At 45.5% G+C, this 18,805-nt stretch overlaps 1 protein-coding gene across 1 annotated transcript; it reads left to right on the top strand.

Annotated features, from left to right (window-relative positions):
• Positions 1-141: 141 nt before the first annotated feature.
• On the top strand, positions 142-17,657 carry mypn (myopalladin; the record flags this gene model as incomplete). Its single annotated transcript, XM_083658308.1, has 21 exons — positions 142-1,283; positions 5,475-5,650; positions 5,746-5,797; positions 5,929-6,439; positions 6,560-6,634; positions 6,784-6,925; positions 7,554-7,577; positions 8,028-8,144; positions 8,248-9,079; positions 10,118-10,187; positions 10,548-11,641; positions 11,731-11,866; positions 12,638-12,715; positions 14,258-14,479; positions 14,905-15,054; positions 15,150-15,229; positions 15,990-16,119; positions 16,600-16,807; positions 16,968-17,133; positions 17,232-17,365; positions 17,479-17,657. The coding sequence occupies 21 exons, from the start codon at positions 142-144 to the stop codon at positions 17,655-17,657; spliced, it is 5,718 nt and encodes a 1,905-aa protein (XP_083514434.1).
• Between the last annotated feature and the right edge of the window lie 1,148 nt (positions 17,658-18,805).

Here is an 18,805-nt window from a genome sequence, read left to right as displayed (position 1 = left end):
TATGCTCAACTGACTGACACGTCTAATAAGTCTTTAAATGATTATAGAATTGAGGGAATGGTTAAGAATGGGTTATTTTTTTCCTTTAGAAATATTTGAATAGAATTGAATGAATCAGTTCTTTGTCATTATCTCCACAGCATGCAAGAGAACATTGACCAGCCACCGTCGCTGTCTCAGCTGTTGAGAGAGAGCTACCTGGCCGAGGCTCGGGCGCAGCAGCGGCACAGCGAGATGAGCCGCTCCGACTCGTCGTCCTCGCGCCGCCTGGTCTACGGGCCGCTCAAAGGCAACAAGGCCGAGGACCCCGTGGGCCACGATGAGCCCCAGCTCCCCGACCTGTCCGCCTTCCTCAGCCAAGAGGAGCTGGATGAGAGTGTCAACCTGGCCCGCCAGGCCATCGGACACGAGCCCCGCGAGGAGAGGGCAGAGGTCAAGGCCCCCGCCGTCGCGCCCTGTGCCACCCTCTCTGCGGCCCCCGCCGACGTCCCCTCAGCCCCCGTCTCCGTCGCTCCCTCCGCAGCCCCATCTGCTTCCTCCACCTCCCCATCTGCTGCTCCTCTCGCTGCCCCCGTTGCGGTCCCCTCCACCGCCACGTCCTGCTCCCAGCCGGCCCCTGAAATCAAAGAACCGCCGCCACCAACAACACACACGACGTTCTCGGCGGACAGAAAGATGCACAAAGCCTCCGTGCAGCAGGACAACATGACTAAGAACAACAGACCCTCCAGCGAGGCCTTCAACGACTTCAACAAGTCGGGGAGGCACGCCCCGTACGGCGTGGAGACCCAGTCCAAGAAGGAGTTCCTCAACAAGGCGGCGGACTTCATCGAGGAGCTCTCCTCCCTCTTCAAGGCCAACAGCTCCAAACGGGTGCGGCCGAGATCGTGCAAAGCACACCGAAGCAGGAGCCAGAACAAGAGCCAAAACGATGGGACGGTTTACCCGCTCAGCCCGGAAGAGAGGGAGCGGCCCGTCCTGCCCTTGGAGATGGAGAGGTCCAGTCCTGCCGTTGTCGACTACCAGCCGGAGGTGCAGCCGGCCTCGGGGACAGGGCGCGAGGAGTTTGAGGACCGCAGGACTACTGAGGAGCAGCAGTACGACCCTGCCACCCAGGAGGTGGAGGAGGCCCAAAGCTCTGCTCTGACAGAGACTCCCTACCTAGCCGATCCCGTCTGCGAGCCTCCTAGTTTCATCCAGAAGCTGAAAAGTAGGGAGGTCCCGGAGGGCAGTAAGGTCCGGTTGGACTGCATTGTAAGAGGACTTCCTGTGCCTGAAGTGCGGTAAGGGCAAACCCACACGGTCAACCCGACTGTTTTAACATGGGCCATTGCTTTTTTGGTGCGTGCAAAACATTGATGGGTCGATCTCTAGCCTGATTGTTGCTAAGCACTGTAGCTAGCTGGTTTTAGCTCAGCAGTCTTTTCACTACCAGTATCTTTCAACGTTATTCTAAATTTGTCTCATCGGAAATCTAACACTTGAACAGGCCGGAAGTCCAGTGGGCTGCGAGCTAGTGTGGTCAGTCAGCATCCGACCGGAGGTTTTGTTGTGGATCGAAGGATCTGGCTCAATTTGGATGACCTGCTTGTTGAGGGAATATGACACAAGGACAAGGGATGTAAGCTGTAAGGACAGAGGATGCTATTATGGTTTTATAGAAAAAATACCCACTTCTGAGTTTGGTTGAATTGAGTCTCGAGCGATACTCAGTGATGACAAAGTGCTTTGAGAGGTGAAAGTTAAGTTAAGAATAAAGATGAATGATGCGTCCCCCCCCCCCCCCCCCCCCCACGAGAGAGATGAAGACAGAGGTGACAAGTGATGATAGCCAACAGCTGCCACTGAATGGTGTGTGTGTGTGTGTGTGTGTGTGTGTGCATGCGTGCGTGCGTGTGTGTGCGTGCTCTCATCAGTGTTGGAGGTTATGTCTAGAACATTTGATCATCACAGTATCTGTCTCTGTCACACATAACAAGAATACCAGTAGGATCTCATCAGTGCTTATAGGTTGCCATCTTCATTATCTACAGTCAACATATGCAAAATCATACGAATTTACAGCAGACGATGCATTCAGTTGCCTTTGGATAAAGCAGAATGAATGAACCCTTTGAAACTTAATCAGGCAAACCTTACGCAACTAACTCTTGATGCGTGTCTCACAGTATATTATGAGGTGTCTTTGTCATGGAGGTCTATTTATTGTAACTGTAACCCTGGCTACACACCACATTTCCCTTCCAGGACGATAATTGAACTGACGTTGTTGTGGGGTGCGACTATAGGGGGCATGGACATGTCGGTCCCACTGAACATTGTTGAGCCACGAACATATTCTTGTCCAGGGAGAATGTAGCTCTCGGCCATTTTTAGAATGGACTGGCACTGAGCGCTGTAGTTGCGTCTGATAATGGAACTGACTGAGGCGTTGACAGAAACATGAATTTGGTAAGACATTTTGTACTTCATAAGTTAACGTTTCTTAACACTGTGTCCACGCCAGGCTCTTTTGAATTTAATTTTTGTTAACGTATAGCACTTTTCATTCACTTTGGTGGGATGTTTCTATTGACTTTTGCTGCCTATGTAGCCACTGTGCGCAACTATGACTTGAAGGACACCAACAATAGGGGTGTCACGGTTCATATGTATTGGTTTGCTGTGCTTTCGAGTCTCTGGCGCGTCAGGAGGAATAGCACTGGATGTGTTCGAAGTCTATGTTTAGCGTTGTGCGTATGCGATTGGGTCGACCAGCCAGAGCTGCCAGGCTCCACGGGGGAATCTCCTCTCTGTTGCTGAACTCTGCAGGGAAAATAGCCCCCCGACAGGTGCAGTGAGCAGGGTCTTTGCCTCTCCGACCAGCCAGCTCCTCTACTACTCACACTTTCAATTTAGACCCTTACTCATTAGACATGACAGCCACAGACAGGACATTCCAGTCATGTCCTGCCTATACTGCAGCCATGCATCGGGGGGCACATACAGTACTGTATCTTCAGCGTGGCTTAGTGGAGGGGTTTCCAAACTTTTCCATGCCAAGGCCCCCCCCCCCAAATTGCATTAGGCTTTGGCCACGGCCCCCCTATTGCAAGAAGAAAGAAACACATTGACAATACTATTGATAATGTAAAAAATCACATTCATACAACCTCAGAATATAGTTCCTTGCTTTTATTAATGTAATAACCCAATAATTACATTTGTATCTCAAATCTTTTCTAATTTCTTCATATTCAATATTTCTGTTTTCCGTTATAAACATTGTTCCAGACTATTATCCAGACCAGGGGGAAATGGCAATGACTGTGATGACGTTTTGACTGGCAGGCAATTAGACCGATGGGCATGGCAAATATGATTTTAATGTGGAAGGAAAGGATTCATGTTACTGTGGGCAGAGGGGGAAATCTGCTTTTACCTATGTGTGCAGTTTATGATTATAACTAATACAAATAACTATTTGTATGCAATTATAGCTGATTGAATATGAAATGACTTAAATTGTATATATAACAATTATAAAATATAATACAGAAATATATTATATTTATTTATTATACTGTAGTATTAACATATAACTGAATTATTTCCTTCCACATAAAGATGTTTTTGTTTTTTTAAGCATTCATGTTCTGAGGCCCCCCCTAGTGCCAAATAGTGCCTAGCGGCCCCCCAGGGGGCCCCGGGGCCCACTTTGAAAACCACTGGCTTAGTGGTTTCACTGGAAGTTAAGATACCAGATGAGATATTTTAACTCCAGGGCTTGAGTAAACTCCTCTTCAGGGAACAGCCTAGTTGACACATGAGAGAAGAGGCCTGAATATGTTTTTGCTGTAACTTGCTGTTCTAAACATCCCATAGTCTACACTAGTAATGCATGTTATCATAACAATAAGGGGGGGGAGATGTCTACAAGTTCATTTGAAAACCTATTTGATTGATGATCCATGAACTTGGTGAAAGCACTGGATGACATTTCAATGGATGTATGGTGGTGAACTCTGGCCAGAGTAGCACATCAACTCATTCCTGCAGCTGCTTCTTCATTGGGTGTATTTAATAAAGCATCATGGCCTCATCCACTCAAAATAGAATTTACTTTATATTTACTTGGACATAGAGGCTGCTGCACGTTAGGGCTGTGAATCTTCACTGGCCTCACGATTCGATTCGATTACGATTCAATTTGATTACGATTATCGATGCATCTCGATGCATCTTAAATCGATGCATCACTTTTTTCCCCAATACATGATTTATTTTTTCTCACTTTATTTTTTCTCACCGTGGCTACTTTTAAAATAAAAGTGCATTTAGAATTGCATTGTATTATGATCCATATTTAAAATAAACAACTGCATGTACTTCCATTGTATTTTATTTGATTATTATTATTTATTTATTTATTTTTATTTTTTATCGACTTTTGACATTTGTAAATCGATGCAGAATCGTGCAGGTCTGCATCGCGATGCATCTTATAATCGATTATTTTTGACACCCCTACTGCACGTCACTAGTCAGATCTGGAAAAGTGGGAGGGTTACTATTATAGTTTCATAACAAATTAATCATTTTTTGTGCTCAAAGCAACATCTCCTATAAACTAGATGTAAATATCCCTGTGTCTCTGGACTATTCACAAGTGAGAGAAATGGCAGGTTGTGTTGTGGGCTGAAATCAAACCTGTACTAATGTCACAGTTGTAGATCATCTTTTGGACAAAACACAGATTTGACAATGAAGTGCATGATACACTTGCCGTTTATTTTCACAGAGAATGGTTGGACTCCTTAGGTGCCAGTTTAGATCCGGTCTGTTGTGGGGGTCCTCGTCTTCATAACATCAACACTGCATGGCAACGACCCATGAACTAGACTCGGTTTAGTATGGCTTCTGTTTCACAGGGAAAGAGATCGGTCTTGCTCATCAAGACTTTTTACTCTTGGCCTACATATAGCTCCACTGAATGGCATGATGCCAGCCAGGAGCACCATGAGAAAACTGCAAAGGCACTGCATGTACCCAGCCTCATAGTGGCAGTGTCATAAGGTCACTACTAGTAGCAAACTGTATAGTGATGAAACTGAGGAGCAGTAGAGTTTGAAACAATGCCAATAAGCACGGTGCCGATTTTTGGTTCCCATTGGTTTGATGCATCAGAAGCTCTACAAAAGCTCAGTGAAGAATTTGCATAATTCTCTTTTACTTATTTCTCTGCATTTCATTTAGAACATGATTAAAATTTTGTCAGATTCTATTTAGGAAAGACAATGGCATGTGCAAATGTAAAAAGACTACTCCAGATAATGATTGTGCTTTTATAATAATAGGAATTATTGCGCGGGGGTGTTGGGGTGGGGTTGGGGGGGGTTTTAGAACAAGAGTTGAGATTGAAGCACTTGACTGGAGCTGGTAAATTGCCCTGAACAGTTACTGAGCCGTTTGCAATGTGTGGTGTTTTTTTCCAGGTGGTTTTGTGAGGGCAAGGAGTTGGAAAACAGTCCTGACATTCAGATCATCACCGACGGTGAGCTGCACTCTCTCATCATCGCCGAGGCGTTCGAGGAAGACACGGGACGCTACTCCTGCTTTGCATCCAATTTCTACGGCACAGACTCCACGTCTGCTGAGATCTACATCGAAGGTGATCCCTGCACTTTATAACATGAAGCCTTTTTTACAAGCTCATAATCACTCGTTAGTGCTGGACTCTGTATGCTTATTCGCTCGGTCTTACAGGTGCCTCCTCTTCGGACTCTGAGGCAGAACCGCACTTTGAACATGTAGCCCAGTGAGTTCCTGGAATATTGTCATTATCGAGAACCATCTCTAAAGAAAAATGATTGCATTGCATTTTAAGTATTTGGAATGTTCTAATTCTAATGGTAAGTGAGACTCTGTGTCTTTCTGTGATTTTCAAAGGCTACAGAGGAAACCAACGACGCCAGCCCCATCTTTACCTCCAGTGACCAGCCCGGTGGTCTCTGTAGGAGCAGAAGACTGCCTGTCACCTCCAGCGACCACCCCGGCGGTCTCTGTAGGAGCAGAAGACTCCCTGTCACCCCAACCTGCAACCACCATCGAGGAGCCAGAAGAAGATCTTTACTCTGAGCCGCCTAACCAAGCAGCTCCCTCACCTCCTCTGCCTGTCCAGACATCAGCCACTGTGCTTCCAGATCCAGAGCTCTCTGCTGAAGCACCTGTGGTATCGACACCGCACCCTGCCCCGGAGGAGACAACACCGTTAGCTGTCCAGGTGTTTCCCACTTTGCCAGGAGATACAGAGCTTACAGAAGTCCAGGAGGTGTGGACACCTGTCCCTTTCACACCTGTACCACAACCAGTACAGACAGCTACGCCACTGCCATTGAACTCAGTGGTTTCTTCTGCACTTTCTGTCCAGGTGGCTCCAACACAAACAGTCCAACCTCAGGTCAAATATCTGAAAGATATCCTTTGTCTTTGACAATAATTTTTTTTGTACAATTATTTTTTGTACAATTATTATATTATATTATATCTTCAACAAGTTCCCTGTGCTTGTTTACTTCAGAGTCAAACCTCCAATCACAGCTATCTTCAAGGGTTGGAGGGCCGACCTATCATGGCTGCCCCTGTATTCACAAAGGTACGCCCATCTCTATGTAGTGTGATCAGGACACCTTATTAAACATCATATTGCTGCATCTATGTTACAATAAATAGGTTCATTTGAACGGTGCATTTGTGTATTAACTGGTTTATTGATTTAACATGCAACCTATTTTGTCTCACCAGAGCCTGCAGGACCTCCTAGCGTCGGAAAGCCAGCTGGTGGTGCTAGAGTGCCGTGTGAAAGGGGTGCCCTCGCCTAAAGTGGACTGGTACAGAGAGGGAACTCTCATAGACGACTCGCCTGATTTCAGGATCCTGCAGAAGAGTAGGTTCTGCAACTGGCCTACAGTGAATATGCTGTTCTGATGTCATAATAGAAATACAAATTAGATTTATGTATAATATATTGGAATGCAAGAAAAAGCTATACTGTGTATGTGCTTTTGCTTGTGTTGGAAATTAAGGATCTATTAAGGACCCCCTTGAAAACGAAATGGTTAATCTCAAAGGGCTTATCCTTCTAATAAATTGTCAAATTAATTCAATTATATTACATTTAATTCAATTCAAGTTTGCACACACACACACACACACACACACACACAAAGATAAGCAAAATGGTTAACCATATGTTAAGCATATCAAACATTTTTAGATAAGCAGCATTTAATTTGCTTTAAAACCGTTTTAAGCTCATCTTATTTAGAGTCCAATGACTCTGAAGGTTTAACCATTATTAAATTCATAATTTTGTCAATACACTTACAATACATAAACTGAGGCAATCTCTTGCTCAAAAACACATTATAATCCAATGATTGTGTAATACTCAATACTCATTCTCAGACCGTTTTAAAATACTGAATTCATCATCGTTATCGAGTTACACCTCCAGTTATTAGTTAGATCTGCATAATCACAAGTTTTGACCCTGTTTTTTCCCACCTTTCCAGAGCCTAGATCCCCAGCTGAATCAGGTAGATATATATTGTATGAACTTCCCACAGTCTGTCAGAAATATGTGGGTTAACCCTCCTCGAGCAGTTGGCCTGCTGCTGCGTAGGATGGAGCAGCAGAGTGTGCATATTACAGACAAAGTGTTTATAGTCCAGGGCTGAAGCCTTCTGCTCTTCTGAACATAAACCAGAGCTGCTTTTTCCTGACTCTGGACCATATAAGGTAGTCCGTCATCCTGTGATGAACTACCATGGCCACAGATCTTCTCAACCTGCCTTAGCTTCAGATCAATCAGGGATAGGAAGGAACTTCACTGTTACAGTCTTGAGCCTTTGAAATGAAAAACAAATCCTTCACTTTTCCCTCCTTGTATTGAGATTCCTCTCTTAGAAGATAATATGATGCAGTTATAGCAAACCAACTTTATCAAGTGATGATCACCTTTTTTTTTTTTTTGCATTTGGCTCTAGAGGAAATATGCACTTTGGTCATTGCTGAGGTCTTCCCTGAGGATTCTGGGATGTTTACTTGTACAGCGAGCAACAAGTATGGAACCGTGTCCAGTATTGCTGCACTCAGGGTCAAAGGTAACATTTCTGTGACATTACAAAAGGAAAGATGTGTAGCTAACACATTCGTATGGCTGTAACAGTGCATTTGAATAATGTTCCTCTCTCTGATTCGTGTCAGGCAGTGGCAACAACAACAACAGCAACCATGAGAAGCCACTAAGCAGTTTAAGACTGGAGCCCGGCCGAATCCAAGAACCTTCCCCGTCAGCTCCCGCTGTAAAGCCTCAGCCAGAGGTCACTGTGACCAACAGCATCAAGCCCCACTCCAGCACCATTCGCCTAGACCCGCTCATCTCCAGCACCTTACGCCTGGACCCGTTGAACACCAGCACCCTGCGTCTGGACCCCCACAGTTCCAGCATGCTGCGTCCGGACCCCATCAGCGCCAGTCTACCCGGCCTGGATCCCTTGAGCCTAAGCAGCAGCTCCCACCTGGGTTCTCGCAGCATCAGCACCCCCCGTCTAGACCCTCTCTACATGACTGCCCACCACCAGGACCCGCCTGAATCCAGCGGGGCACGCCCAGAACCACAGGGCGGCGGAGAGGTGCCATCTTATCCAAAACCCTTCTCTGGTGCATCTGTGACTGAGCCTCTGAACTCCAGCCTCAAGACGGAGCAGGAAGTGTCCAGGCCTGTGCCGACGTTGCCTGACCTCGCCACTGCCGCACTAAGCACCAAAGTGAAGGGGACTCTAAACCACCAGAATGAGACCCCCACTGTGGTGCCCCTCCCTGACCCCCCAGCTAACTCCTGCCTAAAGTCAGGGGTCTCGGTGAAACACAGAAACCCACGCTCCAGCGCCAGAGTCGGCCTGCGTGTGCACTTCAAACTGCCCGAGGAAGAGGAGGACGAACAAAGTGACGCATCCAGTCAGTCTTATGAAAATGACGATGAAAATCAGGCATTAGCAAGTAAAGAACCACCACCGGTACTGGCCAAACCCAAACTGTGAGTACAGCAACTAAGAGGAGTAGTAGAGTCGTGCGGATGGAGAGTCTCAGTCTAATTCTACAACTATGGTCACAGTCTGAAAGTAACACACACAAGGCTGGCACAAGAATTCTCTATAGCAGTGATACTCAACCCGAGGCTCTAGAGCCACATGCGGCTCCTTTATGGGCTAGTTGTGGCTCTTTTAAGTCCTACTTTAAATAAATAAATAAAAAAAATATATAATAAAATTATGTGAGGAAAAATACTTTTTTGGGATTGTGGCTGTTGCAAAGCTTTTTGTCAGTGTGGCTCCTGAGTAGGGCAAGGTTGAGTACCACTGCTCTATAGAGTCTATAGCATATAATGTATTTGGGGGGTGGGGGGGCATTATCATGGGCCCCAGACTATGTACACTGCAGAGATTGTCATATTCGTAAATCTTCCCATGTTGCCCTTATCAATGTGCTGGGCTGTGTTTAGAAAAGCAGGGGAGGTGGGAGGGGCCTTCTCATAAGGCTTGACTAGCTGCTGTATTCATGTTCGCATTTCACAAATGAAGGCGTCCGGACTTTAACATGTGGACCTTCCAGCTTTCCAAAACAAAGGATGGCGTTTTCTATTTGTAAGTTCACCTCTCTGCCTTTGTGCTAAATCTTTGTTCGTGTTTCAGATCTACTGTAAGACATGAAAGCTTGATTTGATGATGTGTTGTTTAATGATAAGTTGTTTATACAGCATCGTTATGGTATAAAGACAACAGGTTGTCTGATTGAATTTATAGGAAATATGAAAAATAAGGAAAATACAGTATAAGAGAACATCCAGAGTCTGAAAGTCTACTGAGCTTGCACAGTGTCTTCTTGTTTGGAAGCTGCTTGTTGGTGGCCCATAAAAGGGCAGACCGTTCTTCATTCTGACCTCGTCTCATTCCTTCTGGGTTAGGGTTAGCACGTACTTGCTGTAATTCATGTGCAGACTGCACATGGAAATGTGGCATGCATAATCTGTTGGTAGTTAATCCTTGGTTATTTTTTGTTTCTTACTGATTATCAGGGACCCAGCACAGCTCCAGCTGTTACACAATCAAGTTCTCATGGAGCAGCAGCAGGAGAGTGAACCCCCGGCCCAAATCCCAATCCAGACCCAAAGCCATTTCCAACCCCAGCCCCAAATTCAGCCCCAGATCCAGATCCAGCCCCAAATTCAGCCCCAGATCCAGATCCAGCCTCAAATACAGCCCCAGATCCAGATGCAGCCCCAAATACAGCCCCAGATCCAGCCCCAAATACAGCCCCAAATCCAGATACAGCCCCAAATACAGCCCCAGATCCAGCCCCATATACAGCCCCAGATCCAGATCCAGCCCCAAATCCAGCCCCAGATCCAGTCCCAATTACAGCCCCAGACCCAAATCCAGCCCCAGATCCAGATCCAGCCCCAGATCCAGCCCCAAATCCAGCCCCAGATCCAGTCCCAATTACAGCCCCACACCAAAATACAGCCACAGATCCAGCCCCAAATACAGCGCCAGATCCAACCCCAGCCCCAGATCCAGCCCCAGGTCCAGACCTCCCCTGAGGTTCTGGTCTGGTCACCCAGAATGCACCGTGAACCCCAGCCTCCGCCTTTCCAGCCCTACCCTAACACCGCGATGCCCCAGCAGACCCCCAGCCCTGTGCCTCCACTGACCACCGCCCCCCCTGCTGCACCCTCACTGAGCTCGGCTCCAGCACCCATACTAAATACCACCTCCTCTCCTCAACTAAGCACTTCCTGTGCTCCTCCTCTGAGCTCCCTCCCGTCTTCCTCCCCGCCTTGGTTCAAGTCGGCCCCGCCGGTGACCTCCCCTCCACGCATCCCACAGCTGAACACTGCTCCTGCCTTTCTTCCCAGCATGGCGCCTCCTGCTGTAACCCAGATGAACACCATCCACGCTTCCCACCTAAACCTATCCCCTGCAGCTCTTGCTAGAACCATGCCCACACCCCACTTCACCTCTCCACCTGCACCCCAACTTAGTGCCTTCCCCACAAACTCCTCCTCCATCAGCGCTACCCCAGCAGCCTTACAGCACATTATGTCTCCCGCTCCCATGCTGAGAACCACGCATGCCTCCCTGATGAACCTTGCCCCCGCCTCCCAGAGCTTCAGCTACGCCAGGCCCAAGGAGTTCATAGCCGCTCAGGCTCTCTCGCCGGTCAGGAGTCCTTCCCCGACAGAGTCCCCGGTCCCGCTGCTCCAGGAGCTGGCCGCTGAGCTCAACTCCTCCGCAGCCAGCTCACCTACTCTCCCCCCGTTTCCCCCGCTGCCCAGGTTCTTCCCCACACGGGTGCTCACGTCTCCCACCAGCCCTCCGTCCGTCGTGTCCTCCCCGACCCTGGTGTCCGCTCCATTCCTGAACTCGGTGTTTGCCGCACGCGGCACCCAGTCGCCTCCCCAGGCCTCCTCTCCCACCTCCAGCAGCTCCACCCCCAGCCCAATTCAAAACCCCGTGGCGTTCCTCAGCTCCGTGCTGCCGTCCCTGCCCACCATACAGCCCACCAACTCCATGGGCCTGCCCAAGGGCGCTCCGAGCAGGTAAGCCCTTCCTGGAGGTTTACAGTTGCTCATAGGGTAAGATGAACACGTCACATTCTCACGTCTTTCTTTTCCCCCACGCCTCACAGCATCCTGAAGAAGTTACCCAAGTCACGTCTTCTGTCAACACCCGAAGACATTCGTGAGAGCAAAGAAAATATCCTCCATGAAATAGAGAAAAAGCTTCGGTTTAGGGATGATACTACACACTATGCACATCAACAGGTACGAGCTAGTCTCCAACTGCAGTTCTGATTGGTTTCTCCTTTTTTTACTGGCTCAGCAGCAGTGATGTAGTGGCGAATAAAGATATTGATAAACTATTACCTCCACTCAGTGGTCATTATAAGGCAAGGAACCACCAACATAAACAAACATATTCTCAGGAAAAACAATGTTTCTTTTTATTTTTCTTTAACCTATAACTTGTCTTATACATGTTTGGTACAACTATGAAGTAACCTATTCTCTAAATTTCACATCATAAAAATGTATCTCAGCCTACAAAGGTGAGTACGTTGTGTTAAGCCTCCACTACATCCCTGCTCAGTAGATTAAACATCTGAATATGCAACTAAATGAATGATCAGTTTGTTGATGTCAGTAAGTTTACCTCAAGTTTCAACCAGTTTTTAGTGTAAAAAAAGCACAGCTTAAGCAGGAACCCGTGACTGAGCTGCATTTTCGCTTGCCTCCAGCTTAGGTTTTGCGGGAAATGTTCCTCAACAGATATTAAAGAAATCAACTTTGTCCAAGACTCAGAGGCCATTATGAGCTCGATGAACAGAGCATCAGCAATCATTCATTTCCAAATCCTTCATTTACCATATTCATTCATACATTCATCATGTGTGTCAATGTGATAACATGCTTCTGAATCACACATTGTTGATCTGTGGTAATGTGTGAGACTGCGTGTGTGTTTGTTCATCCATCAGTATTAGAGTGTGTGTGTGTCTGTGTTGGTGTTCATCATCCATCCCTATCCTCTCATAGAAGCCGAGTAATGAGGGGAAAACAGCGAGCAGACATCTTGGACCAAACATTCCTGCTACTGTCTTTAACTATGATGAGGTACAAGCAAGGATCCTCCGTCCCAAGCATTGCTTTGCTCGAGGCTGTATGGGTTTTTAACGTTCCAGGCCCATATTTAGTACTTTGGATACTCTTATATACTTCTCTAATTTACCGTGGTTAATTAATATCTCTAATCAAGCATTCAAGCTTCTGTGAACTAATATATCACATGCATGAATGATCTGAAAACATATTGCCGAGTCAAAGGTGATTAAATTCTGCTTATGATTGAAATGCAATGACTGATAACATGAGGTATTGTTTGTTGAATTTCAGCTAATTCTCAGATTAGTCAATTAATTGATTTCACATTTGCCCTACTGAAGCTTGCAGCCCCTTTTCCTTGGTTTAATTCCATTGCTAAAGACAACAAGCCAGTATGACTGTGTGCTCATTTGATAGACTTTTCTGATCAAACTCATCTCATCAAGCATTATACTGTCCTATTACATTTCATATTTTTATAGTCTCCAGTTTTTTTTTTGTCTTTCTGCTAGCCAGTAATTAATGTTCCTCGGGAGAACAAGCTACCAGCAGTCCACTGGCATTCCTAGGTTCTTATTAATCAGTTAAAAATAGATCACTAGTAATTAAATGGTTGGAAATGAAATGTTTGTGCTCTACAGCTGAGATGAACCTCCTCTCTGTTCCCTGTTTTACCCTCAGCCTTTGTTCTATTTTCTTTTGTTAGGATGAGTCAAATTCATAACAACTGGGAGTGATCCTGTCAGAAGCATGCCACTGCATGATCATTACCATCCAGTGGTTTAAAGACACAATCTGTAGCTTTGATTTCAACATATGAGTTATAGATTGTTGCTTTAAAGGAATACCACTGTTGCTAAAATGGTAAATCGATGTACATGTCGTTGAGATTGTTTGTGATTATTGCAGAATTACCCAGTGTTTGTTACTTATCTCAGTACAGTATAATAATTCTGTGTTCGACTCGCACTTGGGAACTAGGCATTTCCCAGTTGAATGACATTGCATCCGAGTTGACCGTGTTCCAGTAAAACAGTCGGAAAACTAGCCAGGGTTAGCTCTAGCCATGCTAGCCATTGTTAGCAGTACCAGTTGATATGCGAACGCGGTAGCAACATGTCCACAGATAGAAGTTATTCAGTATTGTGTGTAGAACTGATTTAATGAGGGACAAATAAAACTGAAGTGCTAATAAACACTACAGCTTTCACTACTGTTGGCGTGGGAGCTGCCGTCTTCGATTTTGAGATCAGTGTTGGTGAGGTTCCCCGGCAGTTTCGGAGTAGGAAAGCCAAGTTCAGGTGCCGTCACAGGGGGCGTTCCCATCTGTGAACTGGGAAATTCCCAGTTCCCAGTGCAAATGGAACACGGAATAAGCTTCCATGTATGATGTATGCGTGTTATGATAGCCACACACCCATTCCTCTTTATCAGATTTTTATTTAAAAAAAAAAGATTTTATGATTGCTGTGGGCACAAAGACAGATGGTGCACCTGGTAATGTGAAGCCAAGCCTGGCGATTACTATTATATTCTATGCTCTCCCTTTTGTAGGAATACAGAGTCTCCAACTTTGAGCAGAGGCTGATGAGTGAGATTGAATTCCGTCTGGAGCGCACGCCAGTGGAGGAGTCAGATGATGAGGTGCAGCATGATGCAATCCCCACGGGACGGATCATTGCACCCATATTTGACAAGAAGCTGAAGAACTTCAGAGCGATGGAGGGCGTGCCTGTCACATTCACATGTAAAGTAGTAGGAATCCCTATTCCAAAGGTGAGAGGGCAACGTCTGTGCCAGGTCTGGGTCTGTTAGGGGTGTAACAATTCACGGTTCGGGTCGATACGACACACAGGTGTCACGGTTCGGTATGTTTTCGATACACCAAAAAAGTAGAAATCCCAGAGAAATTTAGTTTTTAAAATGTATTTTTTAAATTCTACGTATTTCTATTATTTTCAGTCTAGTAAAAAAAAAAATACAAATGTTTTTTAAAAACCTTTCGTCTTTTTTTACTCAGTTTTAGTCTACCATGATATCCTTGTAGAAGGCTTGCACTGTTCGTTTCATTCGGTTTGCAATGCGTATTGAACGGTTCAATACGAATAAGCATATTGTTACACCCCTAGTCTGTGTACATAACAGAATTTTTCACATTCATCATTATTCAGATTCTCATGAATGCCTGGGTCTCTCCTCAGGTTTACTGGTTCAAAGATGGCAAGCAGATCTTGAGGAAGAACGACCATTACAAGAAGATCAGAGAGCTGGACGGAACCTGCGCCCTGCACATCCAGTCCACTACCAACGACGACGACGGCAACTACACCATCATGGCAGCTAATCCGCAGGTAATACGTGACACTCCTCTCTACCTACTCAGTTGTCAACGCCTCCTCCCCAGTCGCTAAATCTGATTTGCTGTTTACTATTCGATTCCCGCCAGGGACGAATCAGCTGCTCGGGTCATTTGGTAGTCCAAACGGGTCCTCCCCGAAACCGACTGACACCTATTCACTCTCAGAGGTGAGCAGGACTGAGTGTGCAGTGTGATCTGCAGAGGTAAGAAGAATCCCTGTCCAGCTGGGGATCCAGCATGTATGCAGATAATTGCAGGTTGAATCTAGATCAGGGGGTTTCAAAGTGGGAGATGGGCCTCCCCAGGGGGGCTCCAAACAGTTTCAGGGGAGGCTCAGTGAACGGAAGTGAAAAAATATATCATTAGTTATTACATTAGTTATCAAATGGAGATCACATAGAATAGCCTGATACAAAACACTAATATAAAACAAATAAGCACTTAAAGGCTATATTACATGCTACCTATATTAGCAGTATCTAACATCCTTCTTAAACATTTAGAAAAACGTAACCCCCCCCCCCCCCTCAAATGAGCTGTTTATTCTGTTTTAATGTTGAAATGTTTTCTATTTTAACTGTATATTGCATGTGGTTTCACCCTTTCATTCTTATTTCTCTCTAAGGTCTTGTTAATTGGTTTTGTGATTATTTTTTCCTTAATTATGTTTTTTTGTTTCTTTTGTGTCGGGTGTTTTGGATGATATTTTCCACATACACAAATATTAACATTGAAATGTGGACTTGCAGAAAGTCTGCAGAAAGGGCTCATAAAGTGAGCCCTTAGCGATTTCACAGTGGGACAGTCCTGATGCCTCACAGACTTGTCTCTGGAACGCGCATCAAAGCCTATGAGTCTGTGACTGCGGACATTGGGTTTGGGCGTTTGTCTCTCGTAACACGCTCTGCTCACCTTTCGTGTGTACAGGGTGCGAGCCCGCATACAGGAAGTGGAGGAGAGCGAGCAAACTCAGGAGCGATTCTTTCGACCTCACTTCCTCCAGGCTCCAGGCGACATGCTCGCTCATGAGGGAAGACTATGCAGACTAGACTGTAAGGTAGGAAGTATGACAGTGGTTTTTGATGAAACATGAACTCTGGAGTATTGTGGGGTTAGTGATGTTTAGGGGTGACCCCAAATAATTAATTCTAAGGAGCCTGATTCAACTGCCAATCTCAGTCGAATAGTCACCCAAATGTGGTTATGAAACAAGGATCATTCCATTCTGGCTATATGGGGGTACTGAATGTCTGATTTTACATAGTATTGCTTGGTTTCTCCCAATAGATTGTGATATACAGCCTATTTCGGTATAAGTATCAGCCTATTAATACCATAAAACCAAGTCCCAATTAAACAAACAAATCAAACTCATGACAGTGGAATTTCTGATTTTTCTGAATTTCTAGTCTTATTAAAAAAGGAAAAAAAGAAAAGTTGAATGTTCATATTGAACAGTCAAATCTGATTTGACTGACAGAATTCTGAGTCAGGGACAGCCCTTGTAATGTTGATAATCAGCCTTTCTGTTGTCTAGGTGAGTGGCCTACCTAACCCCGAGTTGATGTGGCTGGTCAATGGGAGGCCAATCTATCCAGACCTGTACCACAAGATGTTGGTGCGGGAGAACGGCGTCCATTCCCTGGTCATCGACCCTCTGACGCAGAACGACGCTGGCACGTATACCTGTATCGCAAGCAACAAAGCAGGCCAGAGCTCCTTCGGTCTAGAACTGAAAGTTGTGGGTAAGTAGGCCTAATAACTGTACAGGATCATATTGTATAACTACAGTTAAAATAGTTTTGCTTTTAGATGATTGTTACACTCATTTCAGTTGAACAGCATAGTATGGACGCCCTGTGCTGTGTTTGGGAGGTTGAGTAACGCAAGTCTTGTCCACGTTAGAGAAAGAGATGAAGCAGCCTCCGCAGTTTGTGGAGAAGCTGCAGAACACGGGCATCCCCGAGGGAAGCCCTGTCCGGCTGGAGTGTCGGGTGGTGGGCATGCCCCCGCCAGTCATCTTCTGGAAGAAAGACAATGACACCATTCCTAAAACTAAGGACAGAATCAGGTTGGTCTTCCTCTGCTCTATGCACAAACGCACATTGCAGACCTCGAAAACTTCTAAGTCATGTTGGAATTAAATCACTGTTGTCTGTTTGATTTCAGCATGCACCAGGATCCCACTGGATATGTGTGTCTCATTATCCAGGCGACCAGGAAAGAGGACGCCGGCTGGTACACCGTGTCGGCTAAAAACGAGGCGGGAATTATATCGTGCACTTGCAGGCTAGACATCTATGGTACAAACAAACCCTGCCATCTCTTCTCGCTCTCCGCTTGATGTAGACGCTATGCAAAATGTTCCTCATTACGCCCTGCATAGTAATCAGTAGCTGTCCAACTTCGTCTGCAGCGCAGTGGCATCAGAGCATCCCCACGCCCATGAAGAAGGCCCCGCGTACGGGCAGCCGCTACGCAGCGCTGACGGGCCAGGGGCTGGACATCAAGTCCGCTTTCCCCACCTCAGAGAACAGCCCCATCCTCTTCTCCAGCTCCCCTCCGGAGGTCCACCTGGAGAGCGAGGAGCTGTGAGCGCCTCCTCCACGCTCTGCCGTAGCACGGGGGGGGGCTCTCCGCAGCGGAGGCCTCCCAACGCGTTTTTCTCTCAGCTCCCTGGGGTTTGATCTACTAGTGGGGCTAGAAGAAGAAAGACTACCGGGGGATTATCGTCTGAGCAGATTGTCATGTGATTTGTGTGATGCCTTTGAAGTGATCAAGTCAAAATAGAACGGCACAGAGTTATTGTCTCACCTAGTAGATGGCTAAGCTATCAGAAGTGATGGCGGGTTAGTCACCATTCCTATTCACTTGTGTCATTTGAAGAGTGTTGTTCACATACAAGAAAAAACGGACAGATTTGCAAAGTCTTAGTTCATGAGCCACCAGTGGAGTTGAATATTGTTCTCTGACAGGTTTGAATGATTTTCTTTTCTTTTGCTACGTCACATTTAGCTACGAGGTTGTTGCTGAATGTTGATGAAATATTTCATTTCATGTTTCATTGACTTCAACATCTGTTCTTAATCCTTAGTTATACTCTCAAAGTGGTACTACTTGTACCATTAACTTTTATTGCAAAGTGCATAATGCTGTACCTGTGCTGGTAACGATAGTTTCTTTTAAAGTTTATATGAAAGGATTTATAAGTTATTGTTTATTAATAATAAATCATAATAAAGTACCGTAGATTGATGGACGTTCGATTTTTGCCATTTAGATCGCTTTGTTTAAATGGTTCCATCAAGGTGGGATTTCCCTTATGTTTAACTGAACAATAATTATTATTATTTCTTGAGAAGTCCAGCATTTGTAAATGTTTCACATTTTTGCACCATGTTTTTCTTGCATGCCAGTGGCTGATGGAGATGCAATATTGTATAACTAAACAAAAGCACTGTGTCTGGGTCTGCTGTTATATAAATGGATAACTGCTATTATTAGAACGATATAACGAAACCTGTCACTCTCACTCATTTTTGCAGTTGAAACATAATCATTAATTATACTTCACAGATTTGTGTTTTTAGATGATTTGATTGTGTGCTGATTCTTCTATATGGAGATGGTTCACTTGACAAAGATTCACAATAATTGCATCAATAATGCAGGAAGTAATATCCATTGAGTGATTCAGAATCGACTAAAAACTTTACTCTTTAGTTAAAATTTTGTAGTAAGAC

The sequence above is a fragment of the Poromitra crassiceps genome, assembly GCF_964638095.1.
Source record: "Poromitra crassiceps genome assembly, chromosome: 22".
In the NCBI taxonomy this organism is placed as follows: Eukaryota; Metazoa; Chordata; class Actinopteri; order Beryciformes; family Melamphaidae; genus Poromitra; species Poromitra crassiceps.
This window is presented reverse-complemented; position numbering and strand designations above follow the sequence as displayed.